Source organism: Diuraphis noxia, unplaced genomic scaffold, assembly GCF_037042655.1.
Source record: "Diuraphis noxia isolate RWA-SAM2 unplaced genomic scaffold, SU_Dnox_SAM2 contig0004, whole genome shotgun sequence".
Taxonomy (NCBI): Eukaryota; Metazoa; Arthropoda; class Insecta; order Hemiptera; family Aphididae; genus Diuraphis; species Diuraphis noxia.
Genome location: NW_028301714.1, coordinates 28,774,550 through 28,799,467, shown reverse-complemented (window position 1 = coordinate 28,799,467; position 24,918 = coordinate 28,774,550). Strand labels below are relative to the sequence as shown.

The 24,918-nt window shown below is 29.0% G+C and overlaps 1 protein-coding gene and 1 pseudogene across 4 annotated transcripts in view; one reads left to right on the top strand and one right to left on the bottom strand.

Annotated features, from left to right (window-relative positions):
* Positions 1–24,918, top strand: part of LOC107173168 (uncharacterized) — a 186,136-nt gene that overhangs the window by 135,239 nt on the left and 25,979 nt on the right. For all 4 annotated transcript variants that reach the window (XM_089227488.1, XM_089227487.1, XM_089227485.1 and 1 more), the window contains exon 4: positions 21,979–22,082. In XM_089227488.1, coding sequence (XP_089083614.1) covers positions 21,979–22,082 — 104 coding nt within the window. The remainder of the gene's footprint in view (positions 1–21,978; positions 22,083–24,918) is intronic.
* Positions 8,305–10,037, bottom strand: LOC149055926 (uncharacterized; annotated as a pseudogene).

Here is a 24,918-nt window from a genome sequence, read left to right as displayed (position 1 = left end):
ACAGTTAAGACTGTAATTTCGGGAGGGGCTGCAGCCCACTAGGCCCCCCCCTTATATACGCCACTGATTGTAACAATATGTTAAGAGCCTTGTATTAAATTTTCAAGCTTTTATACCCAACATATACATTTTTATCGATATTTATTTTAAAAAAAATTAATAATGATTGAAAATTGCAAATACCTATGAATAGTTTAACTTAAGTCAAACATTTTCGAAAATTTCATGGTGGATAGAATATACTTATATAAAAATTCGATGAAAATTTCATGTATCAATGGTCATTTTTTTTTAAAGTTACATCAAAAACCAAAATCGATTTTGTTGACAACAGATTGTGCGTAAAATTTCCCGTTGTTCCCTTAATTTTTAGTTTTTTTATCCCGATTATTTAGAAAAATATTAAGAATTTTTAACCTTTGAGCCCCCAAAGTATCAACTAGATTCACTTTCTGATCGAACGAGGTACTGAAGTCAAAAATCGAAGCACTTTTACTGCCCCAAAACGTGATGACAGACACAAAAAAAAACACACACATCATGGTAAAATCAATACATTCATCGCTCCGCTCAGAATCTAATTAATTTAGTTTAATTCCAATACATAAATATGAACAAATAAGTTAAAATCACTAGGTTCGGATGATGATTAAAATATAACCATTTTGTGGTATGGTAATAGTAGGCATAGTCTCTGACGGCTATTTCTCGTTTTTTATTTTCCAATTTTGTTGTATAGAGCTATATAACTTAACATTTTTGATTCGAGTTTAGTATACAATTGCTTGATTTGTTTTTTTTTATTCAATTGGCAGTATATGTGATATTCCGAAATCATTTTTGAAGCCAATGGGCTTTTCTATAAGTAATATATTTTGTTTTGTTTGCAGTTTGAGGTACGGCAACCTACTTTGGAATACATTAGGAGTTTTATGATTTATGCGTATAGAGTACTAGTACTGGACATATAATCTACATTAACGAGCTAAAGTTTACCAGTGGATACAATATTTTCAATCACGTATATTATAATATAGGCTTGGTTGTGTTTATTGATACGTATTTTTCAAGATTTTCCTCAAGGATGACTATGATAAATATTTAGTAACTGGCTAGTAGTTATTGTTTCACCGAATTAGTTGATCAATGATTTTTGATAAAGTTTAAGAGTATATGAAGGGCTCTGTGCAATAACCAGATAGCTCCATTTTTGACGAAAATCGTATTATCATGAATTCAAATAGAAAAAATTATTATCAGATTTTCTCTGCAAGAACGAGATAAATCCGACTATCCGTATAGAAATTATAATGGTTTTGGAGCTACCTGGTTTTTTGTTTTCCGTCGAAAAACCAGACAACTCGGGAGCTGTCTTGGTTTTGCCGTGAATGTTGTCTATACTGTATTTAACACGTGCTATTGTATAATATTATACTATCATCATTTTTTTGTTTTGATAACAATAATATTGTTAAATTTAAATTATTTACCTGTTTGAATAATTACTAGTAATGTTGTCTATAAGGTTGTAGACTAGGTAGACTCTGGTCAGATCTTAGTTGTTTGTTTTATATTTATTTCATTTTATTATATAAAATATATAGAGTAAGTTTAACATGTACGCTACAAGTAGAAAACTTATATATGCTGGACTTGATGAGTCGTTTGATTCAGAATCAGAATTTGCCGACGATAATATAGATCCCGATTTTGTTATTGAGAAACAGACACTAGGTGCCAATAATTTAGAGTCTAAATGTCTACATTTTAGACGGTATTCTTGCTTTTGAAACTAACTCAGAGTGTGAGCAAGTTAAGGATAATATGGATGGTCCTAATACTATAAATTTCATATTATTTATTACCTATGTAGTTAAATGTGTTTACATTCTACTATGACTAATATTATTACCTATCTTTAAGGCATGATAGCCAGTTTTTATGTAAACTGAAATGAATAACAATTTAATTTTTCAGTTGACATAAAACTAAGTGGTTAAAGTAGAAATATTACTGAAAAATAAACAAAATTCATAAATAATATATTTTAACTATATATAGCTGAATATTATTATTGGAAAAACTTATGACTTCTATACACTTACTAAGCTTGTTTTAATATATTTATTTGCATATTTATCAGAGTTCAAACTAAAAACAATAATTAATTCTTGGAGTTATCTTGTTTATTGTCCAGAAATTATAATTATTTTTTTGATTATTTTTAAAAGCATGTACATGTTTAGTTTTTTTTTTTCTTAAAACTCAAGTATGCCGTTTTATAGTATAAGTACATGGTAATTATTAACTCAGTTAAATAAAAAAAACAAATTCTTAGTAAGCTTTTTTAGCTTTTAATATTATAGAAAAAAAAAGGATCTAATAACTCCGAGCAATAAACAAAACAACTCCTAGAAAAATTTCTTATTTGTGGCAAAAAATGTAAAAAATATTCATGTATCAACTTAATTATGGGTACCACAGTTTTATCATTATTAAGTGTACAAAATAATTTTTCTTTTTATTATTCTTCACTTATGTATATATATTAAACATTAAATATGTGCTTCCTTAAAAAAATGATAAAACGGAGCTGTCTGGTTATTGCACAGAGCCCTTCATTTGAGAGAGATCAGATTCTATTCGTACATCAAAGTTATGTTTTAGTATAAATTAATTAAATCTATAGTAAATATATATTGGTAGATTTAATTTGTATAGTTTATTTAGTAGTCCTAGATTAAAAACTTTATCAAAGGCTTGTTTCTTCCATGAAAGTCATGGTTATGTATAATTTATCTTAAAATCCATTTTTTATTATTATTATTATTATTATTATTATTATTTTTTTTTTAGAAAGTTACATTTGATGACATAAATAACAGAGAGGTTTAGAGCCAAAATGATGAAACTGACGAGGTGGGATAATTTTTTAGGGTTTCATTATATAAAACCCTTTATTTTATGTATTTTAATCGTCCTCTAAATCCAATTTTTTCATAGAAATAAAAATCCATGAGTTGTGACGTTTGCGCATATTTTTCTACAGTATAATAATAATTGTATTATTATATTATTTTATTTTATTATTTAAAAATCATGAATCAAAAAAATTAAATTTAAAAATAATATTTAATAAGTAGATAAATAAAAATAGTATAAAATCAATCATTTGTTGACTTGGTTATGATTTCAGTGCAAGGTAAATAAAGAATGACAAAATTAACTAAAATTAATGTTATGTCCACATTTTTAAAGTAATTTATTCCAAATATCATACTTCATAAATTATTCTCACTTGTAATAGCACTATATTATGTGCTGAAACATTTTAAGATTATAATTTAAAAAAAAAAATTATTCTCCCTACTCACAATAAGTTTCCGAGCACATTATTAATTAATTAAAATGTACAGCACTCATGTGGCATGTATGAAATCATTTTATTCACATACATATTTTAATTAGATTTAGAGATTTTTAAATTGAAACAAATATTCAAGTTTGAATCCATATAGTTTTATAGATTAGTGATTAATGATTAAAATATATATTAATCACTCGATTAAAGTTTAGAATAGGATTTTGGAATATAAAACGTTACAAATATCTAAAATTTAATTGTTAAACTTGTCGTATACAAATAGAATATATAAAGTAGTATATAATATTCGATGTAAAACCATTTAACCGTGAATTAAAGGCATAAATTAACGTTAATTTTTCAAGAAATTTCTAGCGTTATCAATATTTTTCTTTGAAATGACTGATAATTTAATGTATATGATAAACTTAACTCCGATCACTGATTGATTTGATATGCTGTATTTACGGTTTTATAAACTTTTAGTTTTTTTCAGTAACCTTCATACAAATTACATTTTTAACTCTTGGTCTTAAGCAGTAGATTCGGAGAAAACTGAAAACATTTTTTTTTTAATTTTCATGAAATATTGGAAATAGCTGAAACTCCTCTCAGCATTCCCTATGCCTTTTCTACTGATTCATAGTGAAATCTTAACATTAAATTAATATTGGAATCCTCGCAATTTACATTATTAACAGTGTCAAAAAGTTTTGTGTTTAAAGTTGTTTTTTTATATTCTAGCGTTCATTTCTATTATAGGATCATTTTATTGTGCTAAACACTTGAAATTTTTTACTAACCTTGTTAATAGACAAGTTTATGACGTTTTATATAAATTAATATCTTGAATAGTGCCCCCAAATAATGACAACAAACGAAAAACAATTATTGTAAAATCAATACATACATTGCTCCACTCAAAATCTTAAGTCAAATGTATTGTAAGTTATGAAATTGATTGATTTTACTTTCATTAAACCCTCCTAAGACATTTAAATTCGTTTAAATTTGGTGCTTGAAAATTGGTATATAGGTAGTTATTTTTAAAAATTTTATGAGAATAAATGTTTGGTGTAATCATACTGCCTGTTGTTTCACCAGTCACCACCATCACCACGATGGTATTTTCGTGTATTTCATTTTTTGTACCTTAAAGTTTTTAATGTGAGTTTTGGACCATGACACTATAAGAACAAACTTTTTTGAACCAAACACTACATCAGATTTTTATATCCATTTGAAATTAAGTTTTTATACTGTATTTTCACAAGGCTTTCAAAGTTAAAATTTAAAAATATAGTCGCCTTCTTTTATTAAAATAGTTGTGTTTGAATTTGTGATATAATTGTGATGATATTTTTTTCAATTTCGATCTCAGCAATGACTCAACTCTAAATTATACAGGGTGATTGATTTATCAAACAACACTCATTTTTTCAAAAAGTATTGACTTTTTTCAATTTTTTTTTTCAAAATTATAGGTTTACACTCTTCTTGAATTGTATATTTTTTTTATTTTTAACCCTTATATTTATTAGGTAAACCACTATCAACTTTTGATTTTCAAATGGTAACCTATACTTAAAATTTCATAAATTAATAAAGCTATTTTTTTTATTAATTATTACGTTAAGATTTCGAATTTAGCGCTAGTAGTTTATGAGTTATAGGTATTTAAATTTAAATTGGTGGAGGGGAGTGGTACGGGGTTACCCCCCAAAATGTTTGTCCACTACTCCGCTTGTCTAAACTTAAAATTCTTATAACTCATAAACTACTCGTCTTAAATTTGATTTTTATGAATCAAAATACTTAGAAAAATATTCTGCTCTGGAATATGAAATTAAAAAACCCCGTAAAAAACTATGTTATTATTCAAAAAAATAAAAAACTTAAAAAATGATAAAGATGAAAAATATTTATAAATAAAATTTTTAATAAAAGCGTTGGTTTTTTAACAACTTGAAACTATGTAAAAAAATATTTTGAAAAAAGTCAATACTTTTTTAAATAATGAGTGTTGCTTGATAAAAGAATCACCCTGTATAGCATAAATTAAACGCAAGAATTTTTTTGTAGTCAAAATAACTCCACCTGTATAAATTTAGAAAAGGAAAAATAGATATATTATTGGAAAGGTATTGTTGAGTAATGTCGCACAAAAAGGAAACTTGAAATATATTTGTTTTAACTTTTATTTGAAATACAAAATCTATAAAATGTTATTTACAATAACCATAATATTTTATGTAGGTAGTTACTAGTTAGATATAAATGATAATAAAGGACACTTTATGATCTTTAAGTGGCCAGTATGTATGATACGGTGCGTCCGGTTGGACGACCCGCGTCGTGAATAAAAAGACTGTTGTAATCAGTAATTAGTTGTTTCTATTGCTATGTATAAAATAATTATGTTTACAATTTATAGGGTCGAGAAAAGTGTCGATTTGTGTCGACCAGACTTAATTAAGTGAGTCGACACAATCGGAGGCACTTAGGCGTATGGTCGGGCTAATGCCGGACCCTATCTTTACAATATTAGGAATGTCAATATGCGGTTAACATAACATGTGTAGGCTAGGGAGTCGGCCGTCGTCGGTGCAGACTTAAATCAAAGCGGCACTCCGACGGCGAACCTGGCTCGGGTCGGACAACTTAATTAAGTGCCGATGTAATCCAGTGATGGCCCTGAAAAGGGCCCTTTTAATAATCGCGTTAGCGGAACGGCGATGTTGTCGACGTCCGATGCTTGAGCGACGCCGTGTAGCAGCGGTTCGTCAGTCTTCGGCGATTGGACGATGTTAAATGCCGTGTGGCGGCGTAGTATTCGGTCCGCGGCGGCTGGGCGATGCTAATTGCCGTGGAGCGGCGTAGTGATCGTTCTTCGGCGGCCGGTTGTTGATAATTGCCGTGTGGCGGCGTAGTTGTCGGTTCTCGGCGGCGGACGATGACAATTGTCGTCGATCGTCGGCGGTCGGTGGTCTGGTCTTGGTCCTTCTTCTATCTTGTTGTGCTTGATGGATGTTGATAGTTTGAAGGTTTGGAAAAGACTGACTAAGTTATCGAAATCGTCCGGTATATATACCCATTTCGATAACTTAGTCCGTCGCTGATTGGCCCGAGCCTCTGTTATGACAGATGAAAATCACACCGTTGTGCTGCCGTTCGCCTTTACTTGGTGTGGTTTTCATCTGTCAAACCGATTCGTTTTTGGTCAATTAGTGGTCTTGATAAAGACCTTTTTATGTCTCGGTTTATTCCGTAACATGTATTATAGCTAGTAATACTTTAGGCGTGACATCCTAAAGACAAAATAAAATACGAAAATAGAAATACACTAGTAGTACCATCTTATCATTAAATTATTAATATATATATTTAACTTTTATCAAGCAAAGTTATACATACTAACAAAATATCAAATATTATGTGAAATAATTTAACATATAATTATACCAATCAATGTACCTACATCAAAAGGTAATGATCGAATGTTTTTAGCTTACAGAGGCTTGAACAAAAAAGTACAAAATACCTGAAATTCCATAATAAAACATTCATTAGTATTTCGAATAAAGGAGAATCTCAAATACCGATACAGACTCGAGTGTGAGATAAGAAATGCAATATTTTAGGCCGAGTTAATTGTACAATTCAAACGATTTTATGGTTAAATTTCAACCAAAGGATAATACTAATATAAATAAATAAGTAAATATTCGATTCCAATGCTATTTGTAAGAATATTATCTATAGAAAACTATAATACACCCCGAAAATAATTTATTTTTGTTACTACGTTCGTACTGTTCTTAGTTTATTAAATTGTTCATTTATTATTATTATATATATGTTAATTGTATGAGTGTATAGCTAAAAACAAGGTTCGGGACTTATAGCATTTGCATCATTTTTTTATTTATTGTAAAATGTAGCAGAGTACAAAATAAAATTCATTTCTCATTACAAAATCTAAAATTTGAATGTGCATATTTCATACATTTTGCAGGAAAGTGCTTATTTTTACGTTATTAATTATTATACTTATTTTGCATATTTTGGAAAATTACCCAAAATTTTAACAGATTTAAAAAAGAAAATAGTAATGTTCCCTATTTACTATAGTTTAGTACTATACTATATAGTATAGTTACCATCATTATATAGTTGACGAATAAAATTCAAAAAACTCGGAAATTCAAGAAACAATCAGCTCGTTTTTTTCAATTTTTTTATGTGACACTAATTGTAATTAACAATTAGGTATTAATAAAATAATAAAATAATTAAATGCATTTTTTTTTGTGTGCATATTCTAGGGTTTTTAAGTGCATATTTTAGCACTTATTATTGTGTTTTTAAGCGCTATAAGTCCTGAACCCTGCTTATAAATAATAAGTAACAACAAAGTGATATCTGAATAAAAGCCATCCTATATTTTTAATATTTTTAATACAATAATATTATTTTCAGTTTTGTAAAACTAAGTTAATGCATAATTGGTAATTACAATTAAAAAGTATTTAAATCGTCATACGAACGTTTGTAATACATCTAAGATACATAACATATCTTAATTTGTGTACTAAATTATTTCAATTAACTTTAACCCTATTAGAAAACAATATTAAATAGAAATATGAAATCTTTTAAAAAACTTTTCAGAATTTTAAAAATTATAATTATTTTTCATATTCTAAAAAAACAAAACTGTTAAATAAAAAACCACGTGAACTATAATATACAGAAACCACTTATTGTTATAATTAGTATTTAGTACGTTATAAATTTATTTCTAAAAGCAACGATAAATCATTGTGTTCAAAAGGATAATTACTTACAAGTGGAGCTTAGTTTATAACGCACTTGATGATACTATAGTATATTTTTTTATTAATTAAAGGCTTCAAATACAAAGGTTTATTAGCCTACAATGGTTTACATGTTTAATTTATAAATATAATGAAGATTTGATAGTTGTAATGTGCTGTCTTTGGTTCTTGTCTTATATGTTGGTTGTGAGGTCGGCCATCTTGATGAAGTTTACTATGTTTTTTTCTTGTCCTGGTCCGAGTGCGTCTTTGAGTGAGGAGGTGTTTATGTTCGCTTTTGATCTGGCGTTATGGTAAGTGGGGCATTATAGGAATATATGATTAACGGTGAGTTCACAGTTGTATGTTTCACACCTGGGTTTGGGCTCTCTACGCATAAGATAGGAGTGGGTGATTCTAGTATGTCCGATGCGTACTCTGGCGATCATGGTCTCTTCATGTCGTGTAAACTTGACTGGAGGGTCCGGCCATTTTTTGGTTAATGGTTTTATTTGTCTGAGTTTATTGTTTTGGTTGGATTGTTTTTCCCATTGATTCTGCCAGAGGGTGTATAATTCCGTTTTGAGGGCGCGGATTACATCGTCGTATGTTACATGCAGATACATTATACATTTTGGTGTCCGGGGAGCTAGCAGCTTTCATCGCCAGTTCGTCAGCGAGTTCATTACTGGGGATGCCGATGTGAGATGGAACCCACATGAGTTTGATGGATTTGTCGGTTGAGAGGATTATGTTTTGAATGCTTTGGGCGAGGTTGCATTTTGTATGTACGTTGGCTATTGAGGTGACCGCGCTCATAGAGTCACTTAAGATGAGAACTTTAACGTGGTTTGAGGAGAGTGCGGTTAATGTGGCTTGTTAATGTGGCGAATGTTTCTGCTGAGTATATGCTGGAGAGAGGGTCTAATTTATGGAGACTATTTTCATCCCTGTGGGTAATGGCGAAACCGGTTTCATTCGTTGTTTTGGAGGCGTCTGTATAGAAGTGGTAGAAAGTTTTGAATTTGGTGTTTATTACTTCGTAGAACGTATTGATGATAAGACTATGCGGTGTGTTGTTTTTGTTGAATTTGGTAAGTTCTGTGTTGGCTTCTATGTAATTCGTGTTCCATGGAGGGATTTTTGGGAACGTTTCTTTTGGTTTTATGTTGCTGATGTTGAAGGATATCTCTTCAAGGATGTCGTGAAGCTTTATATAAAGCGGTTTGAGGAGGTGTTCGTGATAGGGTTCTGAGATTGTCCTTATTAAGCCAGTTTGGGGAGTAGACATCTTTTTGGCTGCGAACTTTGTAATTAGGTACTTTTGTCTGATATTCAATGGTAGACAGTGAGCTTCGCACATCATACTGTCGATTGGACTTGATTTGAAAGCTCCGATGGCCATCCTGATGCCGGCGTTTTGTACGATGTTGAGTGTTTTCAGAGTATTTTGGTTGGTGAGGCTGTAAATGATTGATCCGTAGTCTAATATCGATTGTATCAAAGAGTTGTATAGGATTAAGAGTGTTTTGCGGTCAGCACCCCATTTAAAATGACTCACGGATTTAATTATGTTTAGTTTTTTGGATGACGTTGCTTTCAATTTTTTAATGTGTTCTTTCCAGTTAAGTTTGTAATCGGATGTTAATCCTAGAAGGCGTAGGCTTTTTGTGTTGGGAAGGGTATTTCCTTGCATTTTCATCTCGAGAATTTGGGTTTTCTTCTGTCGATTGAATAAAATGGATTGGCACTTTGAGGGGGAGAAAATGAATCCTGTCTCTGAGGACCATCGGCTGATGCTGTCGATTGATTTTTGCATGAGTGAGCTGGTAGTTTTGATGTTTGATCCAGAGAGATACAGGCTGCAGTCATCGGCATATACTCGTAATATAGTTTTCACGGGTGCTTTCATGTATTTGCTAATATCGTTGATAGCTATTAAGAAAAGAGTTACACTTAATGAAGATCCTTGTGGCAATCCATTTTCTGTTCCGAATGTCCATGAAAGAGTATGTCTGAATTTGACCTTAAACGTTCTGTCGGCTAGGAAGTTGTTTATAAAATTGATTATTTTTCCTTTGAAATTCCATTTGTAGAGCGTAGAAAGTACCCTATGTACCTATACAGTGTCGTAAGCTTTTGCGATGTCTAGGGATACCATTAATAAGTAGTTTTTTTTTCAAGCGCCTTGCATATGCTGGTGTGGATGATTGTCAGAGGATCTGGGGTGGATCGGTTTTTGCGGAAGCCGAATTGATGTGGTGAAAGGAGGTTAAGGGTTTTTAGATGCCATGTAAGTCTGGAGTTAATCATGCTTTCGAGCGTTTTACTCATTGTATTTAGAAGGGATATTGGTCTATAGTTATTGATTTCGAAAGGACATTTGCCAGGTTTAGGGATTGGGATTATATGAGATGTTCTCCATTGTTTTGGAAAGATGCAGTTGATCCAGATGTTGTTGAATATTTTGAGTAGAATGTTAATTGAGGATAGTGACAGGTTTTGGAGGAAAGAAAATGGTATTCCGTCTGGGCCGGTGCTTTTACTGGTTTTTTTTCAGAGAGGTTTATAGTTCAATGATCGTGAGAGGAGAGTTGATTGGGTTGTCCGGGTCATCTGCTTCAAAATTGATCGGGGAGTTAACTTCGACTGTAGTTTTTTGGGTAACAAAGTCTTTATTATAGTTTTCATTGCTGTTGTTCGTTGGAAGAAGGTCCCAAAGGCGTCTGAGATTTCTTTTTTATCAGTAATAGTTTTGTTGTTGGAATTTATAGTCTTTGTATGGATCCGGTTATTGCCTTTCATGCTGCTGATCTTGGACCACATGAGACTAGAAGCTGTTCTATAGTTAATGCTGGTTGTGAAACTTTTCCATGATTCGGTTTTGCTGATGTTAATTATTGTTTGTCGAGAGATTGCTCTGCGTTTTTTGAGTTCTATATGATCTGATTGGAGTTTGGTTTTCTTGAAACGGTTAAGTGCTTTTTTGTAGTTTTTTATCGCAGTTTCACAATTTTCATTCCACCAGGGGACTTTTTTTTTTTTTGAAAAAATGGTTTGCTATTGCCTATTGTGTATTCAGCGGCTTCGTTGATAATACTTGAGAAAGTTTCGACTATGTTGTCTATGTCTAATGATGGATTTGGTTGGAGAAGGGTTTCGAATTGTTTGGTTGTTAATAAGTTATCGACTTTTTTCGCGAAGGAGGGCCAGTCGGGGTTTCGTAGGAGCCATTTGGAGGTTGATTTTTCTGTTGGTTGTGATTTAAGAAGTCGTAATGTTATAAGCCAGTGATCATTACTATTGTATGCCGTTTGTACAGACCAATCTCTCCTAACGATGAATGTGTAATTGATAGGTCGATAGCAGAGAAACTGTTGTGGGTTACATTATGTCTTGTATAATTTCCATCGTTGAGGAGGACTATTGAGTCGTCTTCTAAAAGTTTTTCGATAGTTTTCCCTCGCCTGTCCGTGAAGTTGGATCCCCATGAAGTATTTCTGCTATTGAAATCGCCGAGTAACATGTAGGGACGTGGTAGTTGTTTGATGAGGTTCTCAAGGTCTGAGAGATTGGGGTCTGTGCTATCCGGGGCATATATGTTGAATAAGCTGATTTTTTGATTGCTGTTTGAAGTTATTTTAATGGCAATTGCTTCTAATGGAGTATTAAGGGGAATGCTTTCATGTTCTGATGATGTTGAGGCAAAGATGCATACCCCTCCACTGGCTCTGGCGTGGTTTATGCGGTTCTTGAAATATCCTTTGTAGTTTTTGAGGGAGGGATTTTTTTTATTATGATTTAGGTTGGTTTCTTGTAGGCAGAGGGCTAATGGTTGGAAGTCTACAACTATTCTGTAGAAGTCTGGTAGTTTCTTAAAATAACTATTTATGTTCCATTGGACTATTGTTTCTAATTATGCTTGGTTGTTGTAGGGGGAGAAATAATTGAAGTATATTATATTGTTTTTTTATGTCATTTTTATTTATTTTTTTTTTTTAAAAAGCGGCGGTTGTATGATTGTGTGATTGAATGACGTGGTTTTATTTGTATGATCATGCTTCTGATTCGTTAGAATCATAGAATTCAGCATTTAGAATTTTTGTGAAGCGGGTAATTCTGTTTTTGATACTGTTGTCTCGCAGACTTGGTTTGATTTTCGAAATGATATCTAATAATTCTTCTTTTGAAATATTGTATTCTTTATAGATTGATACGGGATCGAAGGGACCTTGGTTATTTTCTAAAATATGTTTAAAGGTGTCGTAGTTGATTTTGAAACTGTATTGGTCGTTGAACAAATGTTGTGTAGGTTCTAAATAAGTATCGATATTTTCTAAGAATTTTTTTAAGGATGCGGATTTAGTTTTCTTATTCTTTTTTTTCTGTTGTTTTACTTTGGTGGGTTTCACAGTTTGAAGGAGCAAACATTTCGTTTGTTTCTTGAGCTATATCCATCGGAGACGAGGGAGCGGATTGGGTATAAAACGAATCTGACAGTGATCTTTTGATGCCGCTTGGTTGTTCAAGTTCCATTTCTATTATGTCAGTGTTTGGATTTGATTCGAGATCTAGGAGTTCTGGTAGGGTTAATGTTGAGGTAGAAGCTGGTGGATTGTTTTGGGGAGGGGCTCATAAAGGATCTTTAGTGGCTCTAGTAGAGGTCTTGAGGGTAATGTTTGGGGGTGTACTTCTGTGGGTGTATTTTCTATATTTAGAATATCATCTGTTCTTGAAGCCAAGTTTGGGTTGGGTATGACATTATTTTCCTTTGTAATTTTACTATTTGAAAAATTTTGATTTGTGCATTGGGATGCAATATGTCCTTGGGACTGGCATATGTAGCAGTTTAGGGAGTCTTCGGATAGAAAAATCCTATAGTTAGTGTCTTCGTAATTGATGAGAATTGATGTAGGAATTTTAGTGAGGTCTTCGTGTTTAATGAACGTTTGGCGACGGAAGCTTAGAATATGTGTAAAATCTTCGACTTGTATGCCAGCCTTTAGAAAATTTATCGAGCTGCATCGATCCGACACCCCAGTTCGCCGACTCTCAATTCGCTGACACCCCATTTCGCTGACTATTTTTTACATTTTTTAAAACTGGTATATTTGTCTGCGAACTGAGTTGTCAGCAAATTGGGATACGGCAAAGTGGGTATGAACCATTTGCAACAGTAGAAGCAAATGATTGTTTACAATTATCCACGTTAATTGGGGTTTCTGGGTGTCAATGAGTGATTATCAATGAGTGTCTTTGTAGAGGTAGATTGTTGTTGAGGTCGTATCCTATTTCACCGCCGTTTCATTTCGCCGCTGTACCATTTCGCTGCCAAATTAATCCCATTTTTCCGCCGACTCATTTCGCCGCAAAAAATTATTTTTGTCTTAAAACATGGTTATGAATTTGTGATTTGAAAAGTGATAAATAGACACAGAGAAATATGTATCGTTTGAAATGATCTAAGTAAAATACTATCTCAATTCTGAAGTTATCGATTGATAAATCCCCAATAATTTTATAAATAAAATAGAATGAATAGTGTGTCGTCGCAGCGATAACTGTAAAGTCAACTGCAATTTACTGATTAATTTTTGAAAATTAATTACTAATTACTACTATTTTACATAAATACATATTACATAAACATAACTAATTAGTATGTAATTTTTAATCTTAAGTTTACTTAAAAGAGTTACTTAAAAAATTAATTCGGCAAAATGGAACTGCGAAAAATTAAAGTCGGCGAAATGGTACCGCGGCAAAATGAAACGGCGGCGAAATGGGAGCTGACCGTTGTTGAAGCTTAAGGTCTGATGCAAATTTGGGTGAAATGGGTTTAGCGATGATTTTTGTTGTATTGGTTGGAGAGGTTTTTATTTTAGGTTTTTGAACAATGTTAGTTTGTACTGTTCTACGGATTGAAGGGCTTTTCAAAGCCGATGGTTTTGAAGTTTGCATTTTGGTGGTTGGGCCTTGCGCTCGGGGAGTTTATTGTGTATTAGCTAATAGTGTAATTAACGAGCATGTTACCTAAGATACGGCGAGTGTAGGTTGTATGCTGTACTGCTATCGCAAGCTATTAAATACGGTACTCGTGAGATTCGATAAGGTACGTGTTGACTGTGCTGTGTCTAACGACGAACTATATAGTATATTATATTTCTTAAAAATTACAATATTTTTGATGATATTTATTTACGTTCAAAAAAACTAATGAAAAATTAACTCCTCAAACTTTCACATAAATTTGATTTTTGATTTAAAATACTTAGGGTACTAAAAACTATACGAACACTTCTTTTTTGTATTAAACTTAAATACATAAATCATAAATTCATTATCTGTAATGATATAAATATTATAAAATTTTCAATAAAAAAATATTCTTTGAGGAAATATTAAATAATGACTTATTATTGTAAAAACACGTAATAAAACGTTTTTAGTAATGCTTATAAAATTAATAACTTATGTATGAATTTCGTAGGTATTTAAAATTGTATATTATTCCATATTAAAAACTATAATTCTGAAAGATAATAATAAGTTTACAGATGAAAATAATAAAATAAATATATTTGAAAATAAATGTCTATTTTTAAAATAGAAAATTCTATTAAAATGCATAAACAATTTTAATTTTGCGATTTTTTTTTTTTTATTTAAAAACTTATTATTTGGTATAATTATATTATGCTAATAAGCATAATTTATATTAACGCTTTATTTTAATTACAATTGTTGTCTATATTTATTAGACAAAATACATCGTATGCCATACAAAATTCCTTTTAAATATTTTTAATCGAGTAAATAAATAAAAGTATTATATTTATTACATTCGTAAGCCATTCCCGCCACATAAAGGAATGTTAATATATTCCAAATTAAGATAAATATAGATTGAATTATAGCTTATAAATATTTAACAAATGTGGAGGTAACTTATTATACCTAATGAAAGTTTTATTAACATTTCTTGAACATAACAATTATTATTAAAAGGCAATCGTTTAGTTACTTAGCTACTGATAATAATATAATATCACTTGACTGTTGGATAATATTATATATTCTACATTTAAAGGATATAGGTATATGTTTTGGGAAATTAAAATTAAAAAACTACGTGTGAGGCTTATATTATAAACTCTTAAAAATATAAACAAACGTTAGTATTTAAAAATAAGAATTAGTAGATAGGTAGCTAAAAAATATATTTATTTATTTAAAAAAATCCATGCTGAATTTATAATATGTCGCTGAAAGTACATTGGTACCTAAATTTAACCTAAATTGTAAAACAGTCATTATTTCAGAAAACACCTACGTTTTTGAAATTAATTTTAAGGTTACTAAAAAAACAAAATTTCTCTAATAGATTATAATTTTTATAGCTATTATTTTGTAAATTTTTCCTTATTCCAAAGTGGAATCATTTTTTAAGTTTATATATAAGTAAAAAATCATAATTTGGAGGAATTGGCAGTTTATTAATTATAAGTAGATATTTAATATTTTTATGGGCGAGTTACGCTGCAAAATGTTGGTTCACAGTTCACACACCGCTTGTCTAACTTTAAATACTTATAAGTTATAACCAATACTTCTTCAATAATTTATTTTTATAGAAAAAAGTACTCCAAATAATAAACTGCTTCAGTATATTAAATTGAAATGGATTTTGGAATTTAAAAGAGTAAAAACACTTAGAAATTATAATGATACAAAATATAGTTTTTTTCAATAAATATTGTTTTGTAATAACTTAAAATTATGTACAAAAATATTTTCTTAAACACTGTTGTTTTCTAATTTATTGCTGTTTATCATTAAATGGATCACCCCTTATTGTAAACATTGTTTTAAATCGTCCACAATTTTAAAACTAAAAGTTATACACGCAATTTACAAATTGTATATTTAATCCAATACTGGCCAACATGGTTTAATAATTTCTTTTTTTCTTCACAAGATTATGTTAGTTTTCAAGTCTTAAAAGCTTTTATATTTTCCTGAATTATTATAAAATATAATATTATCTTATTCCTGAATACATTTTTATTTTTATTGTTTTGTTAATAATAAATAATACATATATACCTACTTACATTTACAATTGATCTGTAGAAATGACTATGTAAAATATCATTAAATTTAGAATCGTCCATTTTTAATCATATAAGATGTAAGATATAAGATACAAAATAGAAACACTACATTGTTAAATTAATTTATTTTCTTTGTTCAGAATCTAAAATGTTTGTGAAATAAACTAATATTAGCTTTTCAAGTAATAATAAGTATTTTATTTTGTCGTTATGATAAATATTATTTAATATGCGACTTATGAAGAAAGTTTAATAAAATGAAGAAGAAAGGGTTGCAAATACTGGAATTCGCATATTTTCATAAATCCAATAAAAGTTTTTACAATACATTAAGGGAGAGCAAAAATAAATTATAACAGCTTCAGATGTAAGTAACTCGTTGAATGCTAAAATGTAACACCTTAATATTTTAATTTATTGCCAAAATGTTTGAGAAACTTAGATTATTTATTAAATAATTGGAAATTAAAATGTATCGACCATATTTGATACGCTCGTTTTAACCAATTATATCATCATACACATAGGTAGATAATATCTACTAGATATACAACATTTAATAATAGAATAAAATTAGAATATTTATGAATTTAAATAAAAAGAGTCTTCTAATGGTGACATCATCACATTAATTTAAATTACAAAACATTAATCAGTAATTAAAATAGATTACAACAATACAACCCTTCAACTTTCAAGTCGCCTTCTAGGGACATTTAATAGAAAGTTGATTAAAAGATTTAAGTTAAGAAATTATATATTACATACCTAGGTTTGAAATATTTCTCCTTTATAAATGGTTTTGTACAACTCAATTTAATTGCAATATGACAAAATACTAAAGATGTAAACATGCTCATGAGCATTATTTACGTCAAAAAATCTTACCATTATTTAATTTGAATAAAGTAATTAAATATTAAATTTATATAATTTTTATCAATAAATAGTTCACGTTACTGTAATGTAGTTATACATATATATATACTCGTACACCATGTATGTAGTTTTTTAATAGTTTTTTTGTCTGATACATAATATAATTATAGAATATGTTTTTAGTTTAAAACAATAATTATTAAGTATATGGTATACGAGAATAATTTTATGAATTAGTTAAGTACCTACTCTGAGTACTCCGTATTCAATCTGGTATTTAATTCAGTTCATTTTTGACCAATTCCCATATTACAATATTTTATAAATGTATTGTATCCTTTGTTTGTTTAAGAAAGATATCGGTTTAGTATTGCTATATAATTTTGTATATGATTTAGTTACAAAATAATTTTAATGTAGAGTACGTTTAATAAGTCTTCTGTATCTTGACAATTAATGTGCCTAAATATGGTGTGTCTAAAGTCAAATCAAAGAAAACTAAACTAAAGTACATATTGAGACACTTTGAGCACTTATAATTGGATCGGACTTTAATGTATAGGTTAGTTATCTAACTTAGGTTATAACATAGATACAAAAAACTCGTATTTTATTTCACCGGTGACTTGTGTTACGAACGCCAAAATCCAATCCATTCTATACGTACAGTCATACACAGAAACCATGATAATGACTTTTACTAGTATCGGCCATATAAGTAGATACTTGTCGAGTGGTGTTAATTCATTATGTTGTCACTAGAAAATTTCAAAATTTAATATAGCTATAGATTTAGTAAGTTAATATTGAATGAATTATTTTTATATACGGAAATTATTATTATAATAATATAATATGAACTGTTGTAAGCAGTAACTTCAATAAATATTGCAATAATACGATTTCTTCGTTTTTAGTTATGCGATAAGTATTTGACTTATTGTATTTTTAATTTTTTTAGCTGTGCTAAATTTCTATTGAATACGTTGATAGGAAAACATTTTCTCAATTAATATAAAACAACAACATTTTACATTGCAAACTTTTAAATTATTTAAATTTTTTAAAGCATTTAAATTACTTAAGTGGATATAACTGCAAATTTGAGAAAATCATTCTTAAGTCGATTTCAGAGTTTTTAAAATCATATATAATTTCATATGTATTCACTGAAAATAGAACACGAACATATTTCTTCATCAGAAAACTTAAGTAACCTGTATCTAATTCCAATAACATAAAATAAATGAAATAAAACAAAATATAAATTTAATTAAAACATGAAATTATTATGTTGCATTATTAGGGTACACATTTTTAATGAAGATTTTATTTTAATTTAAGAGAAAATTTAACATTATATGGAAATATTATTATTGAATAAGGTGGTTTAACGTACACTACCTTATACCTTCACATTATCATTAACTATAACGGTATAATATGATATTTCCAGTGATAATAATATTAATATCCTAAACTATAATTATAGACGCCTGCAACTGTAAATCCATAGCCTATATAGGTAGGTACTTTAGTTAATTTCATATAGATCTCTTATTGTTTATTTAATTTGAATAAAATGGTTGTTAAACAAAATTTGTTTTAATAATTAAATTTTTAACAAACCATTCTAAATTTCAAACATATATTTAAGCTTTATACTTTGGACCATTTACAAAATGAAAAAATTCAAATTTAATCACAAAATTATGGAACGGTATTTTAATTTTTAATAAAATATTCTATCATCAACTTACTATAATATAGTTTGTACATGAACACTTTGACATATTATGAATAGTTTTCATTTAGTTAACATTCGCGTGTTATATCACACTGATTTCACATTATTTTATCGCTACAATTATGTTTGCTACTGAGCTAACTCGTTAATTAATTCTTCTGACGCGCCGACGCCGTGGTGACCAGCTGCAGCAGTTGAAAAACGAGCGTTAGGATATCAATTTCAACCCAGAATCGTGACTGTGGGTTTGTATAGGTTGGTGGTGTGGTTTATATGTCATTATACAGGAATTCACCACAAAACAACGGGTTAATTTGGGTTCGTATGGAAATGAAAGCAAAAAGGATCGATACATGGAAGGACCTTTACCAGATATGGAGGGTAGGCGCCGAATGTCTATGAAAAAAACTCTTTTTTAGGCACTAACCATACCCTTATATTTAATTAAAATACTCAGCACATTTTTTTGTTTATGTTCAAGGCATATCAAACTGACATAATGAGGATCTAATATGTCTTAAATATAGTTTTTTGTCTACATTACCATTATACATTTTCATTCAGATTAAAAAACTTTACAAACAAATCATAAATGATTGTCTTTAAAAAATGTATTATTAAAAATAGTGACGAAATAAATATGAAAATCGTTGAAATGTTTAATTTGACAATAACGGTTGAATGGAATAGTTAGTATCAAATGTCCATGAAGTGTATAAATTAACTGACAACTTACTGTGGAATGTGTGTTTCAAAATCAAATGTATTTTTTTAATCTGTTATTCTGAATCCAAGGAATAGTTATTTTAAATCAGAATAATTTCCGAGTTTTTAATTCTAGATTCCACGAAAAGTGAAGATTTTATTGATTTAACAATTATGTAGCTTCCTTTTTTTTCTGTGGATGCTTTTCCAAGTAATAAAAACTGTACAAAAGTTCCATGTATATCGGTTACCTATCTATCTATATAGGTATTTAAAATTGAGTCAATAGTTTGTTCTTGCTTAACGGTGGTTATCTTTTATACTGTCAGTAAATTATCTAGAAAAACTGATTTAAAATTCACCCCTCAATATCAATATAAAAAGGAAAAATAATCAACTATTTACTGTATCAAAAAATTATAACTCTAAAGTTATAAAAATAATATAATAATTTCAATTTATAATAATTAATTACAAAATTAATATCAGAAGAAACGACCTAAATTTATTAAAATATATGTATGTTGTGAAGTCAATACATTCTGCATTCGCTCAAAATGTAAAATGTACTTAAATAGAACAATTTGAAAAATTATAAAAATACAATAATACAGATTCTAAGTATTGTGATCAGTATTATTATTATGTATATGTATATTATAATAGTACCTATTTAATTTCTCAAACATTTATTAATCATTTTATAAAATACACGACGAAAATAATTATATAAATTATATTATCATGTTTTCTACTTTTTATAATTATCTACACATTTTTATTTTTTATAAAATTTTAATGTCAAAGGTCTTAGAACCGTTTAAATATTAATAATTTTTAAAACCATAGGTAATATTATTATTTTTCAGCTTAATTCTGTATTTTAAATAACTCTGCCCAAAAAAAAATCATTAAAAAGTCTATTCAATATATTTTAATCAATAAATTTCGATGACATCATAGTTTGAACTAAAAAAAGAAAAAAGATATATCTTATTTTTTTATTTTTTTTTGAACAAAATAATAAATATTATAAAATTTTATTACAGAGAATAATGAATTGATGACATCATTCACGTTTTCGCATTAATATTTAATTTAAAATCAATTTAAAAAAGAGTGAAAGTCTAGGTGACCATAACTTTGCCTGTATATAGCTGGCGTCGAGTGTACCACGTTATGGAGTAAATCACCCTAATGTGAATACTTTGAATTGAATGATAAATCATTTCATACAAAAGACTATCTGATCTCTCAGCTAGCCTATATAATTACTATGAATATTTGATGAAATAGTAATATAATTTACCATCGATGTATAATTTATGTAATTAGTATAATATTAAAATAATTTTAGACAAAAATAGTGTATTTATTATATAATTAATATTTAATTATTATTATAAAGGTATAATATGAAATACTTGTATAATGTATATTATAATATATTATGTGATTATAAACTTTTTGATTTAATATCTATTTACTTTAGAATGCAGGTGTGAATAGGTTCGTGATATAAATAGGCAATATCATAAAATGTACCTAGCCTCTAAACTTTCTGAAAAATAATTTCGTATAATATAAGATATAATAACGTAAAGGTCTCAAATCCACAGGACATACATTATTCATTTCAAATTTTGTTCAAATTTAAACAAAATGTCAAGGAAAAAGTTTTATTGATATTTTTTTTGGGGGGGGAGGGGGGGGGGTATTTTTTTCGTTCCAATATTAATCACTTTTAAGAAACCTTGTATTAAGCTTTCAAAATTTAACTATAAAAATTGGATGTTTAATAAAAAAAAATAGGAATTTTTTTTTCCCTCTTAAATATATTAAATTATTAATACTAGCTCCAATTTGTTACTAGTCCCAAAGTTGAATTGAAGCATTTTTTTTACCACAGATCGTGTGCAGGTACGCTATAAGCATTTACAAAAAAAAAAAAAAAACATCATTGTAACACCAATACATTCATTATTTCACATAAACATAGAATCTAAAAACGTAATATATGTTTGTGTAGTTATTAATTTAAAATAGGAATTAAAAGTTTAGACAAGATGGGTAGGTAGCAGTAGACCAACATATTTCGGAATGTCCTTGCATGCAACTCTATACCACTCCATTAAATAATATTACCTAACTTTAAAATATATAACATCACTAATTAATTAGGTATATACGTCGCTATTATCAGCCTACAGTCGTAGGTATATTGTCGAATATTTGACACGAATCTAATGAAAAACGGACGAAATTTGCGCAGCTATTGTATGATAACTATACGACAATTATTATTCTAATGTTATAATGTAATGCTATACATCGTCACATTCATGTTTACAGGGCAATTCAATCGTGCGTCTCAGCGGATATACATCACACCGGCGGCAGCAACGGCACCGGATACTACCAGTACCAAAGGGAAGACTAATCATGCGACAACTCAGGTAATAAACAATAATATTGCAGTTGGACGATGGTTTAAATCGGTCGTGACGATGCCATTCTCCCGTCTGAGCGAATTGAGTGGATTAGTTTTGAGCGCATGGTTACACTATTATTATATACGTAGACCTCGCACTCGTCCATCGATCCTTATCCCACGCCTATTCCGGTAATGTGTCTGTTCTTCTCCGCCAACGCATCCGTGTGTCATCGCGATAAAATTTACCGGTGGAACTAAAAAAAATAGGGCCGGGTGAAAATAGCGAAAAACTTTTTTGAAGCCTAAGAGGAAACGACTACGGCGGAAAAACTGTTTTATGCTTTTATCGTCCAATCGGAATAAATGTTAACGCTGTTTTGAATTCATCAGTGTAGGTATATTATACGACTTTATAATATATAGTCCATGTAACTTTTATACCCGTTTAAATTCGTATTTTAATAAATAAATATATTTATATGCAATATACATAGAAGGTATATACATAAACAATTTGTTAAAAAAAAAAAATTAGGTACCTAGAACAAAGCTGTTTGTTCCGATCTCTTGTCTGTCGTTATAGAAATTACTTTCATTATTCTTTTATTCGGTTATTTGATACCCATTAACATGCAACAATACACGCTAATAATACACCTGATGAAAAAAAATGATGATTCACGTTGTCATAAATGTCCAGCGATAATTATTAATAAAATACTTCTCTAATTATATGAATTATTTTATTTTCTTATACAAAAACTCTGATACACATTTAAATTTGACGCCTTTAGCTAGTTTACCTACTAATTAAGTCTTTTCGAAAAATGTTAAATTTAAATTTACTTACAAATTGTGTGATATATAGGCAGGTACTAGACTAATTAACGCTACAATATCCTTTAGTCATGTATAAATAATAAGGTTACGTACTAAACTTATGATAAAGCATACGAAAACTTTAAGTTCAAACTTACATTCCTATTTAAACAAATAAGTAAAAATAAGTTTTTCAGACTTAATATCATAATACACAGTACATACTACACATCATATAGATATACCTAAGTATATAATATTATATTTATGAAATATTTTAATTAAGCTGTTATTATTAGAATTGTAAAATGTTAATTAATTAATACTACTTGTTCAACCGTGCAAGTATTTATCTTTTTATGGGTAAAAACTGGATGATAATTAAATAGCAAATAGTAATTTTTACTAAAAATAGAAGCACGAGATTATTCAAAAGGTTTTATAGAAGTAGAATTTTATATAGATACCGCTATATAGCCTATAGATATAAAGATGAAAATCTAATGAGAATTGAAAAAAGTATATACTACATATTATACAATATAATGTTTAATTCTTTAATTATTATACAATTTAAAATAATATTAGGAAAGAAGTAAAGCCAATGAACGCCTTCGGGCTTCGAGGTCGTTCCCATTCATAAAATTTGTTCTCAGTTATTCCATATGTTCAGAGGGGTGCCCAGATTTTTCTTTTGAAGGTGGTTTTAATTTTTTAAATATAATAAATGTTTTTTATTTTATAAGAAAAATAAGGTTATAAAAATTAAAAAATTCAATATGAGGGTTTTGTTTGAACTCTCAAAACCACCCATGGACACACCTCTACATAGGTTATATATGAATATTGGTTTCCGAGTGGTTTACAGAACCACATATAGGACATAGTTACCACTTATAATAAGGTAACTTACGAGTTACGAGATGGTTCCAATAAACTTTTATTATAATAATAAATGTATGTTAATATTAACTTTTACAACTAAAATTTTAACTGACAGTGTTTAGAATAATAGTTATTCTATATAGTACTAATAAATAATAATAACGAATTAGTAGGCATAAAAATATTTTGACCCAATATCGAAAATATCTAATTTCATTCAAATAAATAATAATGAAAAAATGAATGTGGTAGAGATTCGCAACATAAAATATTTATGATTTATCTATAAGCTCATATTTGGCAATCGTTCAATGTTTTCATTTGTTCACCATTTTACCGAAAAACTTTTATTTTTCAGCTATTTTTCTTGACTTAAATTGTGTATTTCTTTATTTTAGATATATTTCTCGATCGATAAAAACACATTTGTTTGAGAGTGATAAAATTCTGAATTAAGTTTTCCATCAAACGAAACGCAATAATTGTTTGTTATAGTAGATTAAAATTCTATCCACATTTTTGGTGGCCTATGACAATCATATTGGAACCAATATTTGAACAGTATTGATGATAAATAATTTTTTCAGGAACTGATTTGTACAATTTATTTTGACCCTAAAACGAATTCCGTGTGTCCCAAGCGGATAGTACCTATTTGAAAGGATATTATATGATATAAAGACTGTGTGGTGAGGTAAAGATAAGAACACAATGGTAGTAATGCGTTTTTACAAATAATTACAACGAACCGGCTTGTGTGTAGTAAGGTTATGGTCGCACAGTGGGGTGGTTTTCTAACCTTTTGTTTATTTATCGGTCACTACGACTTCTATTTAGACCTCTGATTGTTTATACAAGACGTTTATCAACGACTATTTATTGTATGAATATAATATAAATGCACTTATACGAGCATATCACGTATGATAATGTGTGTATACTTACTATACTTACATGTATTTATGTTAGTTCGCTAGGGCTCATTCTATGACCTTGTGTGATTGTTCAAGTACATGAGTAAAAAAAGATTCAATGGCCGATAGATACCTGTCTAAAATTATTATAAAGATTGTGAGACATAATTTTTGTATCATTTTGTTGTTTTGTGATAACCTTTGAATACTACAATATCATTTGAACCTATTGCATTGATA